We start from the raw sequence: 18,285 nt of genomic DNA, 5'->3' as shown, positions 1-18,285 counted from the left end.
CAAAAGAGGTGCCCTCTTCAGTGTACTCAGCTCAGTGCAGACTGTAGAGCTCTACGCCAGCCAGGTCCCATTTGCCTTAAACATCCTTTCGAGTCAGAAAGGACAGGCTTTTTTTTTCTTTAATCCCAAGGACTAGCTACAACTGAGCTTTTCTTGCGGAGACATGAATGTTGCCTCATTAACTTGTACAGTATGGGCTGTACAGTGCAACTTAAATGATACCAACAGCACTGCTTATTCAAGGCTTGGCAAGTGCCAGGCTCTGTGCTCAACCCTTTCTGTGCATTGCATCATCTGATCTTCACAGCAGCTCTGTGAAGTGGGTATTGTTTTAAATCCCATTTTACAGATGTGGACATTAAGACGCAGAGAGGTGAAGTAACTGGCCCAAGGCCACACAGCTAGAGCATGGATGTCCACCAGGTAGTGCATGGCCTTGGTAAGATGCCGGTGGTGGCCCCAAGGAGGGCCAGGATTTTTTGTCTGCAAAGTGTTCTGATAGCGGGCCCTTCTTAGAGGTTTCCTAGCAGCCTTGTGCATCATACCTGCTAGGGATTTTTTTGAGTCCTGGCTCCAGAGGACAACTGTATGTTTGTTTCACAAGTGTCAGCATCCCTTCATTGACTTGCAAAGCACTGGGTGTGCTGTGCATGGAAACCCTTGTATTGCTGGGCACACAGTACGACTCTGGAAAAGTAGTGGTCCTTTGACATCAGCCTTGCAGTCACCAACCAGGTGAAATCCCCCACGTTTGACAGATGAAGACATGAGGCTCACAGTGGCAGTGACCACAGACATGATAATGGCACTATTTTTCATCACTTACCAAAATGCCGGGCTGTTTTACATGCAGTATCTCATTTAATCCTCCCAAGAGCCACATGAGGGAGCTATTATTGTCCCTATTTCACACCTGGGGAAACTGGGGCCTGGAGAAGTTGCAAAGCTTTCTCAAGGGCATGGCAGAACCAGGCTAGAGGCTATGTCTTGTCTTGCCAGAGGCCTGGTGGAGGTGGCAGCGCAGGGCTGGTTTCATGGGTATGGGACCTGTATAGTCACACAGGGCCCCATGCTTAGAAGGGGCCCATTCAAGATAATGCTCTGCTATTTCCTTCTTGACATTTTTAACAATCTTTGAGCAAGGATCCCTATTTTCATTTTTCTATGGGACCTGCCAACTTTGTAGTTGGTCCTGCAGGAGCAGGACCCTTCTGGACCCTTCTGGACCCTTCTGGGAGGAGCGGGGAACTTCTGGCTTCCCCTCACCCCTTTCTCCCCACTCTGCCTATCCTAGGCCCTATTTGATACGCAGAATGAACTACGGACACACATCCCAAACTTCACTTTCAACCTGGGCTACTCAGGGAAATTCTTCCACACAGGTAAGTGGGCCTGGCTCTGCCCCCACTAGCAACTTCCAGGGGCCCTCAACATCCAGACCCTCGGAGTGCTATGCCATGGGGTCAGAAGGTGGGCGGATGGGCCCACTTAGGGCCACATTTGACCTCTGTGGCTTCTCCCAGAGCCAGACAGCCCACAGAGCAGTCGCAGCCCCAGGCAGAGGGCTTTGGAGACAGCAGTGACACATGATGGCCCCCACTCATCTGTCCCCGGGCCTCAGGCTCTGCTGCTCAGGGGGTGGGCATCTTCTCCCTCTTGTCTCCCTCTCACCACCGCCTTTTAATATTCTTTGACCTACTTCAGCCTTAGAAAGGAATTGGTTGAATTTTAAGAATTTTACAGAAATATATAGCAAAGAAAATGAAAATGCCCTATAACTGTACCCACCCCAGAGATGAGCACTGTCACGAGTTTTTCTTTCTTTTTTAAAAAATTTTATTGGCGTATCGTTAATTTACAATGTTGGGTGTACAGCAGAGTCATTCAATTATACATGTATTTATTCTTTTTTAGATTCTTTCTTCACATAGGTTATCACAGAATTCTTTTTTTTTTTTTTTTTTTTTTTTTTTGGCTGTGCTGCCTGGCTTGTGGGATCTTAGTTCCCTGACCAGGGATTGAACCCAAGCCCTCAGCAGTGAAAGTGTGGAGTCCTAACCACTGCACCACCAGGGAATTCCCCCATCACAGACTATTGAGTAGAGTTCCCTGTGCTATTCAGTAGGTCCTTGTTGTTTATCTGTTTTATACATGGTAGTGTATGTTAATCCCAAGTTCCTGATTTATCCCTCCCCACCATGTTTCCCCTTAGGTAACCATAAGTTATGTAACCATTTTTGATATCTGTAAGTCTGTTTCTGTTTTGTAAATAAGTTCATTTGTATCATTTTTTTAAAAATCAGCTTCCACATATGAGTGATATGATATTTGCCTTTCTCTGTCTGGCTTAGTTAGTATGATAATCTCTAGATCCATCCACGTTGCTGCAAATGGCATTATTTCATTCTTTTTCATGGCTGTGTAATAGTCCATTGTATATATGTACCACGTTTTTTATCCATTTGTCTGTTGATGGACATTTAGGTGGCTTCCGTGTCTTGGCTATTGTAAATAGTACTGCAGTGAACGTTGGGGTGCATGTATCTTTTCAAATTATGGTTTTCTCTGGATATATGCCCAGGACTGGGATTGCTGGATCATATGGTAGTTCTATTTTTAGTTTTTTAAGGAACCTCCATACTGTTGTCCATAGTGGTTGTACCAATTTACATTCCCACCAACAGTATAGGAGGGTTCCCTTTTCTCTGCACCCTGTCCAGCATTTATTATTTGTAGACTTTTTTTTGGTTGCACTGCATGGCATGTGGGATCTTAGTTCCCTGATCAGAGATTGAATCCACATCCCCTGCATTGGAAGCACGAAGTCTTAACCACTGGACCCCCAGGGAAGTCCCTGTTTGTAGACTTTTTGATGATAGCCATTCTGACCAGTGTGAGGTGATACCTCATTGTAGTTTTGATTTGCATTTCTCTACTAATTAGTGATGTTGAGCTTCTTTTCAAGTGTTTTTTGGCCTTCTGTATATCTTCTTTGGAAAAATGTCTATTTAAATCTTCTGCCCATTTTTTGATTGAGTGGTTTGTTTTTTTGACATAGAGCTGCCTGAGCTGTTTTGTATATTTTGGAGATTAATCCCTTGTCAGTCACTTCCTTTGCAAATATTTTCTCCCATTCTGTGGGTTGTCTTTTCATTTTGTTTATGGTTTCTTTTGCTGTGCAGAGCTTTTAAGTTTTAGGTCACATTTGTTTATTTTTGTTTTTATTTTCATTACTCTAGGAGGTGGATCAGAAAAGATATTGCTGTGATTTATGTCAAAGAGTGTTCTGCCTATGTTTTCCTCTAAGAGTTCTATAGTATCTGGCCTTACATTATTTGATCCATTTTGAGTTTATTTTTGTGTATGGTGTTAAGGAATGTTTTAATTTCATTCTTTAACATGTAGCTGTCCAGTTTTCCCAGCACCACTTATTGAAGAGACTGTCTTTTCTCCATTGTATATTCTTGGTCTCTTTTGTTATAGATTAATTGACCATAGGTGCATGGGTTTACTTCTGGGATTTCTGTCCTGTTCCATTGATCTATATTTCTGTCTTTGCACCAGTAGCATACTGATTTGATTACTGTAGCTTTGTAGTATAGCCTGAAGTCAGGGAGCTTGATGCCTCCAGCTCCGTTTTTCTTTCTGAGGATTGCTTTGGCTATTTAGGGTCTTCTGTTTTTCCATACAAATTAAAAAAATTTTTGTTCTAGTTCTGTGAAAAATGCCATTGGTAGTTTGATAGGGATTGCATTGAATCTGTAGATTGCCTTGACAATATTGATTCTTCCAATCCAAGAACATGGTATATCTTTCCATCTGTTTGTGTCATTTTCAATTTCTTTCATCAGCATCTTATAGTTTTCAGAGTACAGGTCTTTTGCCTCCTTAGGTACTTTTATTCCTAGGTATCTTATTCTTTTTGATGCAATGGTACATGGGATTGTTTCCTTAATATCTCTTTCTTTTTTTTTTCTTTTTGGCCGCTCCACGCGGCATGTGGGATCTTAGTTCCCTGACCAGGGATCAAACCTGTGCCCCCTGCATTGGAAGCATGGAGTCTTAACCACTGGACTGCCAGGGAAGTCCCATTAATTTCTCTTTCTCATCTTTTGTTGTTAGTGTGTAGTAATGTAAGAGATTTCTCTGTATTAATTTTGTATCCTGCAACTTTACCAAATTCATTGATGAGCTCTAGTAGTTTTCTTGTAGCATCTTTAGGATTTTCTATATATAGTATAATGTCATCTTTAAACAGTGACAGGTTTACTTCTTCTTTTCCAATTTGGATTCCTTTTATTTCTTTTTCTTCTCTGATTGCCATAGTTAGGACTTCGAAAATCATGTTGAATAAAAGTGGTGATGGTGGACATCTTTGCCTTGTTCCTGATCTTACAGGGAATGCTTTCAGCTTTTCACCATTGAGAATGATGTTAGCTGTGGGTTTGTCATATATGGCCTTTATTATGTTAGGGTAAGTTCCCTCTGTGCCTACTTTCTTGAGAGTTTTTATCATAAATAGGTGTTGAATTTTGTCAAAAGCTGTTTGTGCATCTATTGAGATGATCGTATGATTTTTATTTTTCAGTTTATTAATGTGGTGTATCACATTGATTGATTTGCAGATACTGAAGAATCCTAGCATCCCTGGGATAAATCCCTCTTGATCATGGTGTGTGATCCTTTTAATCTGTTGCTGGATTCGATTTGCTAGTATTCTGTTGAGTATTTTTGCATCTATGTTCATCAGTGATATTGGCCTTTAATTTTCTTTTTTTTGTGGTATCTTTGCCAGGTGTTGGTATCAGGGTGATGGTGACCTCATAGAATGAGCTTGGGAGTATTCCTTCCTGTGTAATTTTTTGGAAGAGTTTCAGAAGAATAGGTGTTAACTCTTCTCTAAATGTTTGATAGAATTCACCTGTGAAGCCTTCTGGTCATGGACTTTGGTTGGGAGTTTTTTAATCACTGTTTCAATTTCAGTACTTGTGATTGGTATGTTCATATTTTCTATTTCTTCCTGGTTCAGTCTTGGAAAGTTGTAGCTTTTTAAGAATTTGTCCATTTCTTCTAGGTTGTTCATTTTATTGGCCCATAGTTTCCTGTAGCATTGTTTTATGATCCTTTGTATTTCTGTGGTGTCCAGTGTAACTTCTCCTTTTTCATTTCTAATTTTATTGATTTGAATTCTCTCCCTTTTTTTCCTGATGAGTATGGCAAAAGGTTTATCAATTTTGTTTTTCTTTTTGAAGAACCAGCTTTTAGTTTCATCGATCTTTTCTATTGTTTTCTTTGTCTCTATTTAATTTATTTCTGCTCTGATCTTTATGGTTTCTTTTCTTTTACTAATTTTGAGTTTTCTTTGATCTTCTTTCTCTAGTTGCTTCAGGTGTAAGGTTAAGTTGCTTATTAGCCTATTAATCTCTGAATAACCTTTATTCAGAGATTTTTCTTGTTTCCTGAGGTAAGATTGTATTGCTGTAAACGTCCTGCTTAGAACAGCTTTTGCTGCATCCCATAGGTTTTGGACTGTTGTATTTTCATTGTCACTTGTCTCTAGGTATTTTTTGATTTCCTCTTTGACTTCTTCAGGGATCCATTGGTTGTTTAGTAACATATTGTTTAGCCTCCATGTATTTGTGTTTTTTACAGTGTTTTTTCCTGTTATGAATTTCTAATCTCATAGCGTTGTGGTCAGAAAAGATGCTTGATATGATTTCAATTTTCTTAAATTTACCAAGGCTTGACTTGTGGCCCAAGATGTCATCTATCCTAGAGAATGTTCCATGTGCACTTGAGAAGAAAGTGTATTCTGATGCTTTCAGATGGAATGTCCTATAAATATCAGTTAAGTTCATCTGGTCTAAGGCTTGTGTTTCCTTGTAGATTTTCTGCCTGGCTGATCTGTCCATTGGTGTTAGTGGGGTGTTAAGTCCCCTACTATTATTGTGTTACTGTTCATTTCCCCTTTTATGGCTGTTAGCATTTGCCTTATATATTGAGGTGCTCCTATGTTGGGTGCATATATATTTACAATTGTTATATCTTCTTGGATTGATCCATTGATCATTATGTAGTGTCTTTCCTTGTCTCTTGTAAGAGTCTTTATTTTACAGTCTATTTTGTTTGATATGAGTATTGCTACTCCAGCTTTCTTTTGATTTGCATTTGCATGGAATATCTTTTTCTGTCCCCTCATTTTCACATTTTCAGTCTGTCTGTGTCCCTGTATCTGAAGTGGGTCTCTTGTAGATGACATATATATGGGTCTTGTTTTTGTATCCATTCAGTGAGCCCATGTCTTTTGGTTGAAGCATTTAATCCATTTAATTTAAGGTAATTATTGAAATGTATGTTCCTATTGCCCTTTTGTGTGTGTGTGTGTGTGTGTGTGTGCGCGCACTAGGAGGGCCTCTCACTGTTGTGGCCTCTCCCGTTGCGGAGCACAGGCTCCGGACGCGCAGGCCCAGCGGCCATGGCTCACGGGCCCAGCCGCTCCACGGCACGTGGGATCCTCCCGGACTGGGGCACGAACCCGTGTCCCCTGCATCGGCAGGTGGACTCTCAACCACTGTGCCACCAGGGAAGCCCCCTATTGCCCTTTTAAAAATTGTTTTGGACTTGTTTTTGGAGGTCTTTTTTCTTCCCTTCCTCTTTTGTTCTCTTCTCTTGTGATTTGATGTCTATCTTTAGTATTGTGTTTGGATTGCTTTTTCTTTTTGTGTGTGTGTCTGTTGTAGACTTTTGGTTTGCAGTTCCCATGAGGTTTTGATATAGCAGTCTATATATGTACAAGATTGTTTTAAGTTGCTGGTCTCTTAATTTCCAGTGCATTTCCAGTATGCTGCATTTGTACTCTCCTCTTCTCACAGTTGCTGGTTTTGATATCATATTTGTGTGTGGATGATTTCCTACCTTTACTTTATGGTGCCTTTACTGGTGAGCTTTCCTATTTGTAATTCTCTTGATTCTAGTTGTGGCCTTTTCTTTTCTGCCTAGAGAAGTTCCTTTAGGATTTGTTCTAAGGCTGGTTTGGTGGTGCTGAATTTGCTTCGCTTTTACTTGTCTGTAAAGCTTTGATTTCTCCATCAAATCAGAGCAAGAGCCTTGCTGGGTATTCTTGGTTGTAGGTTTTTCCCTTTTATCACTTTAAATTTATCGTGCCACTCCCTTCTGGCCTACAGAGTTTCTGCTGAAAAATCAGCTGATAACCGTTTGGGGATTCCCTTGTATGTTATTTGTTGCTTTTCCCTTGTTGCTTTTAATATTTTTTCTTTGTCTTTAATTTTTGTCAGTTTGATTAATATGTGTCTTGGCATGTTCCTCCTTGGGTTTATCTTGTATTGGACTCTGCATTTCCTGGACTTGAGTGACTGTTTCCTTCTCTTGTTAGGGAAGTTTTCTGCTAAAATATCTTCATATATTTTCTCAGGCCCTTTCTCTCTCTCTTCTCCTTGTGGGACCCCTATAATGCAAATGTTGGTGCATTTAATGTTGTTCCAGAGGTCTCTGAGACTGTCCTCATTTCTTTTCATTTTTTTTTCTTTATTCTGTTCTGTGGCAGTGATCTCCACCATTCTGTCTTCTAGCTCACTTATTCATTCTTCTGCCTCAGTTATTCTGCTGTTGATTCCTTCTAGTGTATTTTTCATTCCAGTTATTGTATGCTTCATCTCTGTTTGTTCTTTAAATCTCTAGCTCTTTGCTAAACATCTATTGTATCTTCACAATCTGTGCTTCTATTCTTTTTCCAAGATCTTGGATCATCTTTACTATCATTACTCTAAATTCTTCTTCAGGTAGGTTGCCTGTCTCCATTTCATTTAATTGTTCTTGTGGGTTTTTATCTTGTTCCTTCATCTGGAATGAGTTTATTTTTTATTTTTGAGTCTTAAGATTTGAGGTTGAAGGCTCAGGGTTGCCTGATTCATACTTGCCCTCCTCTTGGGGGCTTTCCCAAGGTCCTCACAAGCTGCCCCTTGGGACTGGGCAGGAGGGAACAGCCTCTGAGTAGTCGTCTGTACTGAGCATTCCCTTGAGCTGCCTTTTGCGTGGGCCACAGTGAGAACAGCCTCTCTTGAATTCTAGGCAAAACTTATTAGTCTGCAGTTCTGGGAGGAAAGTCTGCAGCATAGCTCCAAAGCCCAATAAGAGCAACACTTGGTTGTCTGTGTGTATTTTTATATTATTAACCCTTAGCATATCAGATGTAGTTGTAGTGATGATATACACAAGACAGAGTTAAACATCTTGTACATATTACAAAGAGCATCTACAAGTCAATAAGTAAAAGGCAAATGACCCAGTAGAAAAATAGGAATAGGATCAGAGCAGGCAAGTCAGAGCTAGAAGAAACCATTAGAATCATTGCCTCTGAACTGCATATTGCATAGACAGGCCCCAAGGGCCAGAGATGGGGAGTACTTGGCCAAAGTCACCCACTGAGTCAAGGCCATATTCGAATCCATGGCCCTGGACTGGAGCTCTATCTGCCCTACACTGTAGCTCACGGAACTGCTCTAAGCAGCTCTCATGTGGGCTGTGGCCGTGCACACCCATCCCCGGGCCTCGTGGCAGGTGGGCCGGGCTGAGCTGCCTGTGCTCGGGCTGTAGGTACCGATGCTGAGGACGCGGGGGATGACCTGCTGCTGTCGTACGTGAAGGAGTTTTGGTGGTTCCCCCACATGTGGAGCCACATGCAGCCCCACCTTTTCCACAACCAGTCCGTACTGGCTGAGCAGATGGCCCTGAACAAGAAGTTCGCTGTCGTGAGTAAGATTCCCTACAGGGCAGAGCTGGGAGGGCTCGGGGCTGGGCTGGGGGTCAGAACTACTGGCCTTGTGCTGCTTTTGCAGTTCTTCTGACAGCTTTTTACTAACATCTTTATAGCTGCTGTCTCATTGAAGCCTCACAGGGATCCCAAGAGGCCGGTATCTCAATAGCCTCATTTTAAACAAGAAACTGGAGCTCTGGGAGGCCATACCAGCTAATAAGAGGTCCGTGCAGGACTTCAACCCAGGCCTGTTTGCTTCCTGAGCCCAAGCTCTCATCTTCAGGCTAGAGTGGGTACCCCAGAAGGCTGGAGGAGATGCCCAGCAAGGAGGGGATGAGGGCTGCTTGCTGGCTCAGCCTGAGCCACCAGCCAGTCAGAGGCCAAGAGAGGCAGGAACAGCACCCATTCTTGTTCCTCACTCCTGGTGCTGGAGGAAGTGAACGTTGGGCCGAATCGGAGTCCTGGCTCGGCTGGTGCCTCTTTCCGAGACTCTGGGCCCTGAGCCTCAGCTTCCCCATCTGCACCTCAAGGGCTCAGACCTGTTCTAGCCTCTGATTTTTCTCTGCAAAGGGGAGATAAAGCCCAGAGGGGAAGAAATCCTGTGCTCACCCTGCCCTGGCCCTCCTCTCCCCAGGAGCACGGCATTCCCACAGACATGGGGTACGCAGTGGCGCCCCACCACTCGGGTGTGTACCCTGTGCACGTGCAGCTGTACGAGGCCTGGAAGCAGGTGTGGAACATCCGTGTGACCAGCACGGAGGAGTACCCCCACCTGAAGCCAGCCCGCTACCGCCGCGGCTTCATCCACAATGGCATCATGGTGAGTGTGGCCCAGAGCCCAGGAGGCGGGTATGCACATGCCATCCTGGGAAGCATGAGTCTGGGGAGCTGGTTAGGGGTTTCAGGCCAGTTTCTACTGTCCCCTCTGTCACCTGAGGCTCTCTATCCCAGAGAAGGAGGACTACCAGTCTGCCTCTTTCATGAGCTACTCCTATGCTTTTGTGACAGGGGATCAGGAGATGAGCATTCTTTAATGGGCCTGGGATAGGCCTCTGTCTCATCCATTTGTTGGCTTATGTAAAATGTGTGTCTGTCCCTTTTCTACACACTGAGAATACTGAAGTGCACAACATCAACAAAAGTCCTCACCTTTGTAGACCTGACATTCTAGTGGCAGGAGACAGTGCGTTCATAACTGTGTAAAGTATACAATGGTCAGATGGCATAAATGCTGTGGAGAAAAATCAAGCAGGGAATGGAGACAGGGAGTGCTGAGGAGAGGAGAAGCTTAAACAGGATGGTTAGGGAGAGCCTTCCTGGGAATGAGCCACACTGCTACATGAGGAAGAGCATGCGTGGCAGAGAAAACAAGTACAGAGGCCCTGAGGCAGGCTTGTGCTGCGTGGTTTTTGAGCACCACTTAAGAGACAAGTATGGCTGGAAGGGAGCAAGTTGGGAGGAGGTGGTAGGAGATGAGGTCAAAGGGGTGATTGATGGACCAGATCATGCAGGGCAACATAAGGCCACTGGATGGACTTTAGCTTTTAGTCTGTGATGGGAGGGTTTTGAATGGAGTGCTCTTATGATCTAACTCATATTTTAAGAGGATTTCCATCATTCTGGCTGCTATGAGTCGCAAAGCCTTTAGGGGGCCAAGTGGGGAGCAGGGAGACCAGTTAGGAGGCCGCTGCAGTCTTCCCGTTGAGGCATAGTGGCTTGGACCAGGGTGCAATGCTGGGACGTGATCACATTCTGGATATATTTAGAAGTTACAGCCAACAGGAATTGCTGATGAGTTGGATATAGAGTGTGGGGGAGAGAGAGATAAGGCAAGGATGACTCCAGGTTTTTGGCCTCAGCCACTGGAGTGGCTAGACGGTTCTCATCAGTCCAGATGGGCAGCTATGGGAAGGCCAGATTCATGCCTGCATCAATCTATCCACTGACCTCCCAGGTGTTCTACTGACTCTGGGGATGAGGCGGTGACGAGACGGGTGAGTGCTCTGCCCTCCTGGATCACATACTAAACAGCTAAACCAGTGTACAACCAGAGTGCTACAAGGCAGGTTCTAAAGCCAGGAGAGAAGTCACAGAGTGTTCCTGGGAGAGCTGCTCTAGAGAGGGGCAGGGACCCTCGCTGGGCACACAGTCCAAGTTTCCATAAACATTCTCACTTGCCTGTCCCTGTTACTTTGGAGTCTGCTCATTTTGTACAGAGAAATATGAAAAGTGTTTACATATGTAAAATGGCAAGGGCCCCTGGGCTCACTTGGGGGAGTGTCACAGGCTGCAGGTCTTTGGTGGAGAAAGACCCCCAAGGGTTGGGGTGTGTGTGGTCACACAAGAGGCTGCCTTTCTGAGGTCACCTTTCTGGTGACCCTGCTCGTCACCATCCATGCCTGGAGAAGCCATAGCTCCTCTCTCCCTCCCCATCCTCAGGTCCTCCCACGGCAGACCTGCGGCCTCTTCACACACACGATCTTCTACAATGAGTACCCAGGCGGCTCCAGCGAGCTGGACAAGATCATCAACGGAGGCGAACTCTTCCTCACAGTGCTCCTCAACCCTGTGAGTGCTCCACAGCCCTTGGCTGGCGGCGAGGAGGGGCTGCCGGACAGTTGTCTGCAGCCGAGGCAGGCCTTCCCAGGCCTGGGGGGAGGGGTAGGAGCAAGTATGTGTCCAGGAGTTGGGAAACTCTCACTCTAGCCCTGGCTGTGTCCCCGCTCCTCTGCATGACCTTGGTAGAGAATCTGAGCAGTCTTTTTTTCCCTTTCATAATCTTGCACTTCCATATAATAGTGTTGGCACTTAAAAAAAAAAATTTATTTATTTATTTTTGGCTGCATTGGGTCTTCGTTGTTGTGCACGGGTTTTCTCTAATTGCGGTGAGCGGGGGGCTACTCTTCGTTGCGGTGCACGGGCTTCTCATCGCGGTGGCTTCTCTTGTTGTGGAGCATGGGCTCTAGGCACGCGGGCTTCAGTAGTTGCAGCAGGCAGGCTCAGTAGTTGTGGCTCACGGGCTCTAGAGTGCAGGCTCGGTAGTTGTGGCGCACGGGCTTAGCTGCTCCGCGGCATGTGGGATCTTCCCGGACCAGGGCTCGAACCCGTGTCCCCTGCACTGGCAGGTGGATTCTTAACTACTGCACCACCAGGGAAGTCCCCCCCCTTTTTTTTTTACTTGTTATTTTGTTTGTTTGTTTTTTTAAATTTTTTAATTTAATTTTTTTTTTTTATATAGCAGGTTCTTATTAGTCTGAGCCACCAGGGAATTCCAGTAGTGTTGGCATTTTTGTCTGTGTTCTTTTTCCAGTCTTTGTGTGTGTGTATAAATATATAAATATTGTATAAATATACATAGTAAACTGAATCTGTTAAGCTCTATATTAAACTATATATCTACATAGATAGATGGATTGTTTAAAATGCACTATATATATAGTTCAGCTGAAAGTTCAGCTGAACTTTCTGGGTCTCTCTTTCCTTATCTGTAAAATGGAAATAATCATCCATGTTTTAATAATATTAGATAGATATCAAGTGGTGGTATTATAAGCTTTATGGGGTAACCGTGTACCCCTTAGCTTCCATGAACCCCCTTACCCTCCTGCCAAAAAAGTAGAAAAGAGCACCCATATGACTGCACAGGAGGTCAGCTTCCCCTTTCAGGTGTCAGACCAGATTCACCTGGCTGTACCTAGCCCAAGCTCACACAGTGAGTTTATTGACGGCCCCGGTGAACCTTGGACTGGTCACTGAGCACGGCCCTACAAGCTCAAGCAAGACCAGAGGGTCAGAAGTGGGGGTAAAGGTAGTGAAAGGGGCTCAGAGGCTGACTGGCCCTGCTTTGCATCTTCCCTCCCTGGAGCAGATTAGCATCTTCATGACGCACCTGTCCAACTACGGGAACGACCGCCTGGGCCTGTACACCTTCAAGCACCTGGTGCGTTTCCTACACTCTTGGACCAACCTCCGGCTGCAGACACTGCCCCCAGTGCAGCTAGCCCAGAAGTACTTCCAGATCTTCTCTGAGGAGAAGGACCCGCTCTGGCAGGTGCGTGGGATGGGTGGCCTGGGTGCCTCATTGCAGGGATGGAAGGCCTACCACCCACAGGCATGCACCCCAGGTATGGTCTCAGGGACTCAGTCCTCAGGCCCTCAGGCTCTCTCAAGTGTAAACTCAGGTGCACAGTTGCTCACCAGCGTGGGCATGCTTGCTTGTTCTTGTGCACACTAGACCTTTCATGCAGACCTATGTGCATGCATACTCACAGCCTCTGAAAAACAGCACCACAGAACTGTAGGTGAACACAGTGTAAACAAGTGTGGAAAGCAGCTGCCCTGCCTGGCATGTACCTTCTCACTCCAGCAGGCTCTGAGCGTGGGAAAGGGGACTGATCAGAGGGCTTGGGGACAGTTCTTGGGGAAGTTGCCCCAGGGCGCTGTCAAAAACTGGAAGCAGAAGCTGGAATTGTTGGTCTCAGGGGTCCACAAATCATGGCTTGTGAGCCAGTCTGGCCTGCAGTCTGTTTTTGTAAATAAAGTTTTATTGGAACATGGCCACACTCATTCTTGTATGTACCATCTGTGGCTGCTTTCAAGCTTCAACAGCAGAGTTGAGTAGTTGCAACAGACCGGATAGCACCCAAGCCTAAAATACAATATTTACTAAACATTTCAAAAGATTTACTAAACTTTATAGAGAAAGTTTGCTGACCTCTTGCTGAACTTTTAAATTTAACAATAGGAGCTCATGAGCCAAGTGCTGTGCTGAGCATTTTACTAGGCTATGTCTGGGAGCGTGAGACTGACTAGAAATGGTCACTGCCTGCCAGCCATTCAGTGTCCCAAGATGGGGATGTGACAAGCGCACATGCAGTTACACTTGTCATTCAGAGCTGTGAGAGCCACATATCCATGTGCAGTGGGAGTCCAGTGTCCATTCTTGGGCACCCCTGACATCTCTTCCCCTATTGTTTTAGGATCCCTGTGAAGACAAACGCCATAAAGACATCTGGTCCAAGGAGAAGACATGTGACCGCTTCCCAAAGCTCCTCATCATTGGTCCCCAGAAAACAGGTCTCTCCATTCTTGACCAGCCGCCCCCAGGGCCTGCTCTCTCAGCCACAGGATTCTGGGGGCCACCATGCCCTAGTCCCACTCCCCAGTAATCTGCCCCCTCTTTCTCAGGAAGCGAGAGTGTAGCTGGGGTGAACATGAATTGCCCATCAATGTGGAGGTGGGAAGAGGATAGAGGTTGGGCATTGGATTCTTCTATCTGTCCTGAACCACAGCCTCAGGGAGCTCTCCCTGTGTCCTGCTGGGAGTCTCAGAGTCAAATCAGAGAAGCCCAGATCAGCTACTCTGCAAGGTGGAGAAGTGCCAGGCAAAACTGGTTCAGAGCAAAGAAGACTGTGATCAATTAGTCATGTCTGCCAGAGGTACAGGAGGGAGTAGAGGAGAGCTGGTTGCTAAGTATTTACCATGTGCACTATATGGCATGGATGGGTACTCCCATGTTACAGACAAAACACTCAAGGCTCGGAGAAGTTAAGTGATTTCCCTAACACATTTAGTTAGGAAATGGCAGATCCAGGTCTGGAACCCTGGTTTCTGTGACCCCAAAACTTATACTCTTGATCACCAAACTCTGTAGTCTCCTTCTCTTCTGGAACCTCTCATTATAGCATATTAACTGTAGACTCACATGTAGGAAAGGAATGAACTCTCTAAAGGAGGGGGTCAGTCCTGTACTGTCAATTAGGGGAGGGAGTATGAGTGAGGGAAGGGTACCCAAAGAGGAGGCATCTGAGCCAGATTTCTTAGCCCTTCAAGAATTTCATATCAGCACACTGGAGAGTCTGGAACTCCCTTGTCCTTGAGTTCCTCCCAAGTGCCAGAGCCAGAAGGGACCAGCAGAAACCATCTAATTCCTGGATTATGAGGAGACAGTAATCAAGTAGACATGACTGCTGGAGTACAGTGATGAGAGGATTCTGAGGCCAAGTCTTTGTTTAGTGATGAAGAATGCCATGATGGATTAGTGATGTCTGCAGTGGATGCAGGAGTTGGCGTGCCCACATGCAAGCCATGTATTTGCCCATCCTGAGTTTAGTATGATTCCTTCATGGTAGAGATGAAGAAACTAAACCCAGAGAAGGGAAGGGACTTTTCCAGTATCTCCCAGTGAGTAATGGAGAGCCAGGACCAGAACCCAGAATTTCAGACTCCATCTTTCTGTTGGGGTGCTGGGCCAAGGTCTCACCTACCTTCCCTCCCCGCAGGTACCACAGCCCTCTACCTGTTCCTCGGCATGCACCCCGACCTCAGCAGCAACTACCCCAGCTCCGAGACCTTTGAGGAGATCCAGTTTTTTAATGGCCACAACTATCACAAAGGCATCGACTGGTGAGTGGGCCTTTCTGTCAACAGTGGGATGGGATGGTCGCCATGGAGTCTGCCCAGGAGGAGGTCTGCTGTGGCCACAGCAGGAAGCAGCTGGCGCTTGCTTACACATAGCTAGTTCCTGTAAACAGGGACAAAACACGGTGACCCTTGAGTCATGATGATGGAGCCTGGTCACAGATGGGATAGTTGATGAGTAAGCCCTTTGCCCCTTTACATTATTGCCTGGGCTCTGAGAATACTAGAAATCAGAGTCCAGGCCCTCCCTTGCCTGCACAGAAACACCCTGAGTCCCAGAGGAGAAGAGGGACATGCCTGAGGTCCCGAGAGCTGGGGCTAAAATCCAAGGGTTCTGACCCGAAGACTGGCCCTTCCTACTGTGGATGGCTGACTGTGGAGCAGGAGGTGTTCTTGTGAGCCCTTCAGAGGTGGCTTTCTAGCCTTCAAGGAGTCTCCTGGGGAGGTGGTTGAAATTGCATATTCTCACCAGAACCTGTCACCAGCGGTTGTAACACATGTATTACTCTTGTTTGTTATTTTTATGTCAATGGTTTACCTGAGTAGAGATATCATGGGCATTCTTCTGTTTGTGTTGTGGTATTTTTCTTTGTGTATTTCCATCAGTCTCTTTCTAGCTGTCTGTTTTTCAATCAATCAATCATCTGTCTGTCAATCTACCTGTCTATTTCTCGCTCCAATATTGCCACAATCTCTTATCTGAAACGCACTGTAGCCAGATGCATTGTTGAAAGTCATCTCTTTCCGGATTTAGAGAGACACAGTATATTTAACAGCACCTTCACCAAGGTCTGGGGCAATGTCCATTAGCAAATACATTAATATACCTGTAGCAAAGTATGTGAATATTTATGCCAAGTGAGATTCATAAGTCAGGTTTTGCTGCCAAATGTCTTTGCTACAAACTTAGGAAAAAAGCTTCTTTCTCAGAGCTTTCTCCATTTAGATATAACAAACGATGGATTGTGGACGTAAAAATGCTATTTTGTAAAGAAAATTCAGAAATGTGAGAGAGCTAGCAGTTTCTCGGCTCCATTCTCAAGATTTTGATTTTGTTTGTAGGGGTGCAGGAATCTCACAAGCCCCCAGGTGATTCTGATTTCTGATAAAGGGGTCCCTGGGACCACCTAAGAGAAACCCTGTCTCACAGGATAGAGTAGGGATCCTACACCCTTAACTAGGGTAGGCTTTGTGGGTTTTGGTTCCCATAAACCCCTGAAGTTGTACCTCTATTTTGCCTCAGTAAGTGCTCCTGGGAGGGTCTGGAGTGTTCACTTAGTTTTATGAGGGGCCCTCAACCTACAGGTGGTCTCAAAGGACGGGTGTGGATAGTCACTCTGGGTGGGATGTGGGAGGTTCATCTGGGAAGCTATCAGGTTCACCCGTATGAGGCTGGGGAGGGGGTTTGGGTGGCAAGAGGTGAACCCCATCCCCGCCTCTCTCCTGGTACACAGTAGCAGCTTAGAAAGCACCATCAGAGGTCAGTCTGGAGGCAGCAGAGGGCATCCCTCCCCTCAGTGCTGGCGTCCCCGGGTCAGAGGCATCCCCGCTTGCCCCCTAGCGGCAGTGAGAATTAGGGCCCTGCCAGTTTCACTCTGGGACCATCCCATTTAGGATAGAAAGATGCAGCCCCCTTCCCATACCCTGCCACCCATACCACACCCACAAGTCTTCACATCCTCCTGACCCCAGAGTCTCCCCGAAAAAGGAATGAGTTCATAAAAGGGAGACTGCCAAGTGGCCACTTCGTCTAGGACCCCTGCCAGAAGTGAGTCCTTGTTTGACTGAGAGCCATGTGCCCGCTTGCTTTCTCAAGTTCCACCCCCAGCCACCGCAGCCCTCCCAGCTGCATCCCTCAGGCCCCTTCATCCTGGGTCTTGCCTGCGAGCAAGGCTCTCTGGGCTTCCTGCAGGTACATGGAGTTCTTCCCTATCCCCTCCAACACCACCTCTGACTTCTACTTTGAGAAAAGCGCCAACTACTTTGATTCGGAAGTGGCTCCCCGGCGGGCAGCTGCTCTGTTACCCAAGGCCAAGGTCTTGACCATCCTCATCAACCCAGCAGACCGAGCCTATTCCTGGTACCAGGTGAGCCGGGGTGGGGCCCTGGGTGGGGGTACGGGCTCTGTCTTACCGCTCAGCCACCAATAAATACCAGCAAATATATATATGTATGTATGTATGTATTTATTTATTATTTTTTTAATTTAAATTTTATTTATTTATTTTTGGCTGTGTCGGGTCTTCATTGTGGTGCACGGGCGTCTCATTGCGGTGGCTTCTCTTGTTGCGGAGCATGGGCTCTAGGCGCGTGGGCTTCAGTAGTTGTGGCTCTCGGGCTGTAGAGCACAGGCTCAGTAGTTGTGGCTCACGGGCTTAGTTGCTCTGCGGCATGTGGGATCTTCCCGGACCAGGGCTCGAACCCGTGTCCCCTGCATTGGCAGGCAGATTCTTAACCCCTGAGCCACTAGGGAAGTCCCTCAGCAAATATTTATTATGCGCCTCCTTTGTGCCAGCCCTCAGTATGCTCCTGGAATGCCGTGGTGGGTAAGAATGGTCCCGCCTCCACTGCCCAGAGGAGAAGCCAGGCAGAAATCCATGTTGAATACCAGCTGAGTTACCTGCTCACCCTCCCAGCTTCATCTGGGGACCTGCCTCTGACTCTGACACCAACAAGAGGTGGAGGCTGGTTCCATCTTGATGAAGCCTAGATTTGGTGAACAGTGATCTGGGCTCATACTAACTGTGGCCTCCTTGCTGGGCACGGGGTGGGAGGGGGGTGGGAAATCAGAGAAGGACAAGACACAGGACCTGCCATTCTTAGTGGAGAATGCAAATGCCCGATCAGGTAAGGAAGTTAAAATGGACTGCAGTTTGTGCTAGAGAGTGTGATTCCTAGTACCTGCTTGACTATGTAAGAACTAGAATTTTCTTTAATTTCAATGACTTAACTTTTTCTGAACATCATTCCACTGGGCTTACAGGAAAGCTTAGGCTCTGGCCTTTTGGGAGTTTCCTCCCCTGCCTGCCAGTCTTCCTAGGATTATGCCACAGTGCCAGGGTGTGGGGCTTCCTCGTCTAGAGCTGATCCAG

At 46.1% G+C, this 18,285-nt stretch overlaps 1 protein-coding gene across 3 annotated transcripts in view; it reads left to right on the top strand.

Annotated features, from left to right (window-relative positions):
• Positions 1-18,285, top strand: part of NDST1 (N-deacetylase and N-sulfotransferase 1) — a 71,302-nt gene that overhangs the window by 39,536 nt on the left and 13,481 nt on the right. For all 3 annotated transcript variants that reach the window (XM_059061500.2, XM_059061501.2, XM_059061502.2), the window contains exons 4-11: positions 1,295-1,382; positions 8,614-8,768; positions 9,408-9,593; positions 11,213-11,341; positions 12,642-12,824; positions 13,753-13,849; positions 15,055-15,178; positions 17,106-17,280. In XM_059061500.2, coding sequence (XP_058917483.1) covers positions 1,295-1,382; positions 8,614-8,768; positions 9,408-9,593; positions 11,213-11,341; positions 12,642-12,824; positions 13,753-13,849; positions 15,055-15,178; positions 17,106-17,280 — 1,137 coding nt within the window. The remainder of the gene's footprint in view (positions 1-1,294; positions 1,383-8,613; positions 8,769-9,407; positions 9,594-11,212; positions 11,342-12,641; positions 12,825-13,752; positions 13,850-15,054; positions 15,179-17,105; positions 17,281-18,285) is intronic.

This window comes from Kogia breviceps, chromosome 4 (genome assembly GCF_026419965.1).
Source record: "Kogia breviceps isolate mKogBre1 chromosome 4, mKogBre1 haplotype 1, whole genome shotgun sequence".
NCBI lineage: Eukaryota > Metazoa > Chordata > Mammalia > Artiodactyla > Physeteridae > Kogia > Kogia breviceps.
Note: the sequence above shows the minus strand (reverse complement) of the source record. Positions and strands in the feature narration are given on the sequence as shown.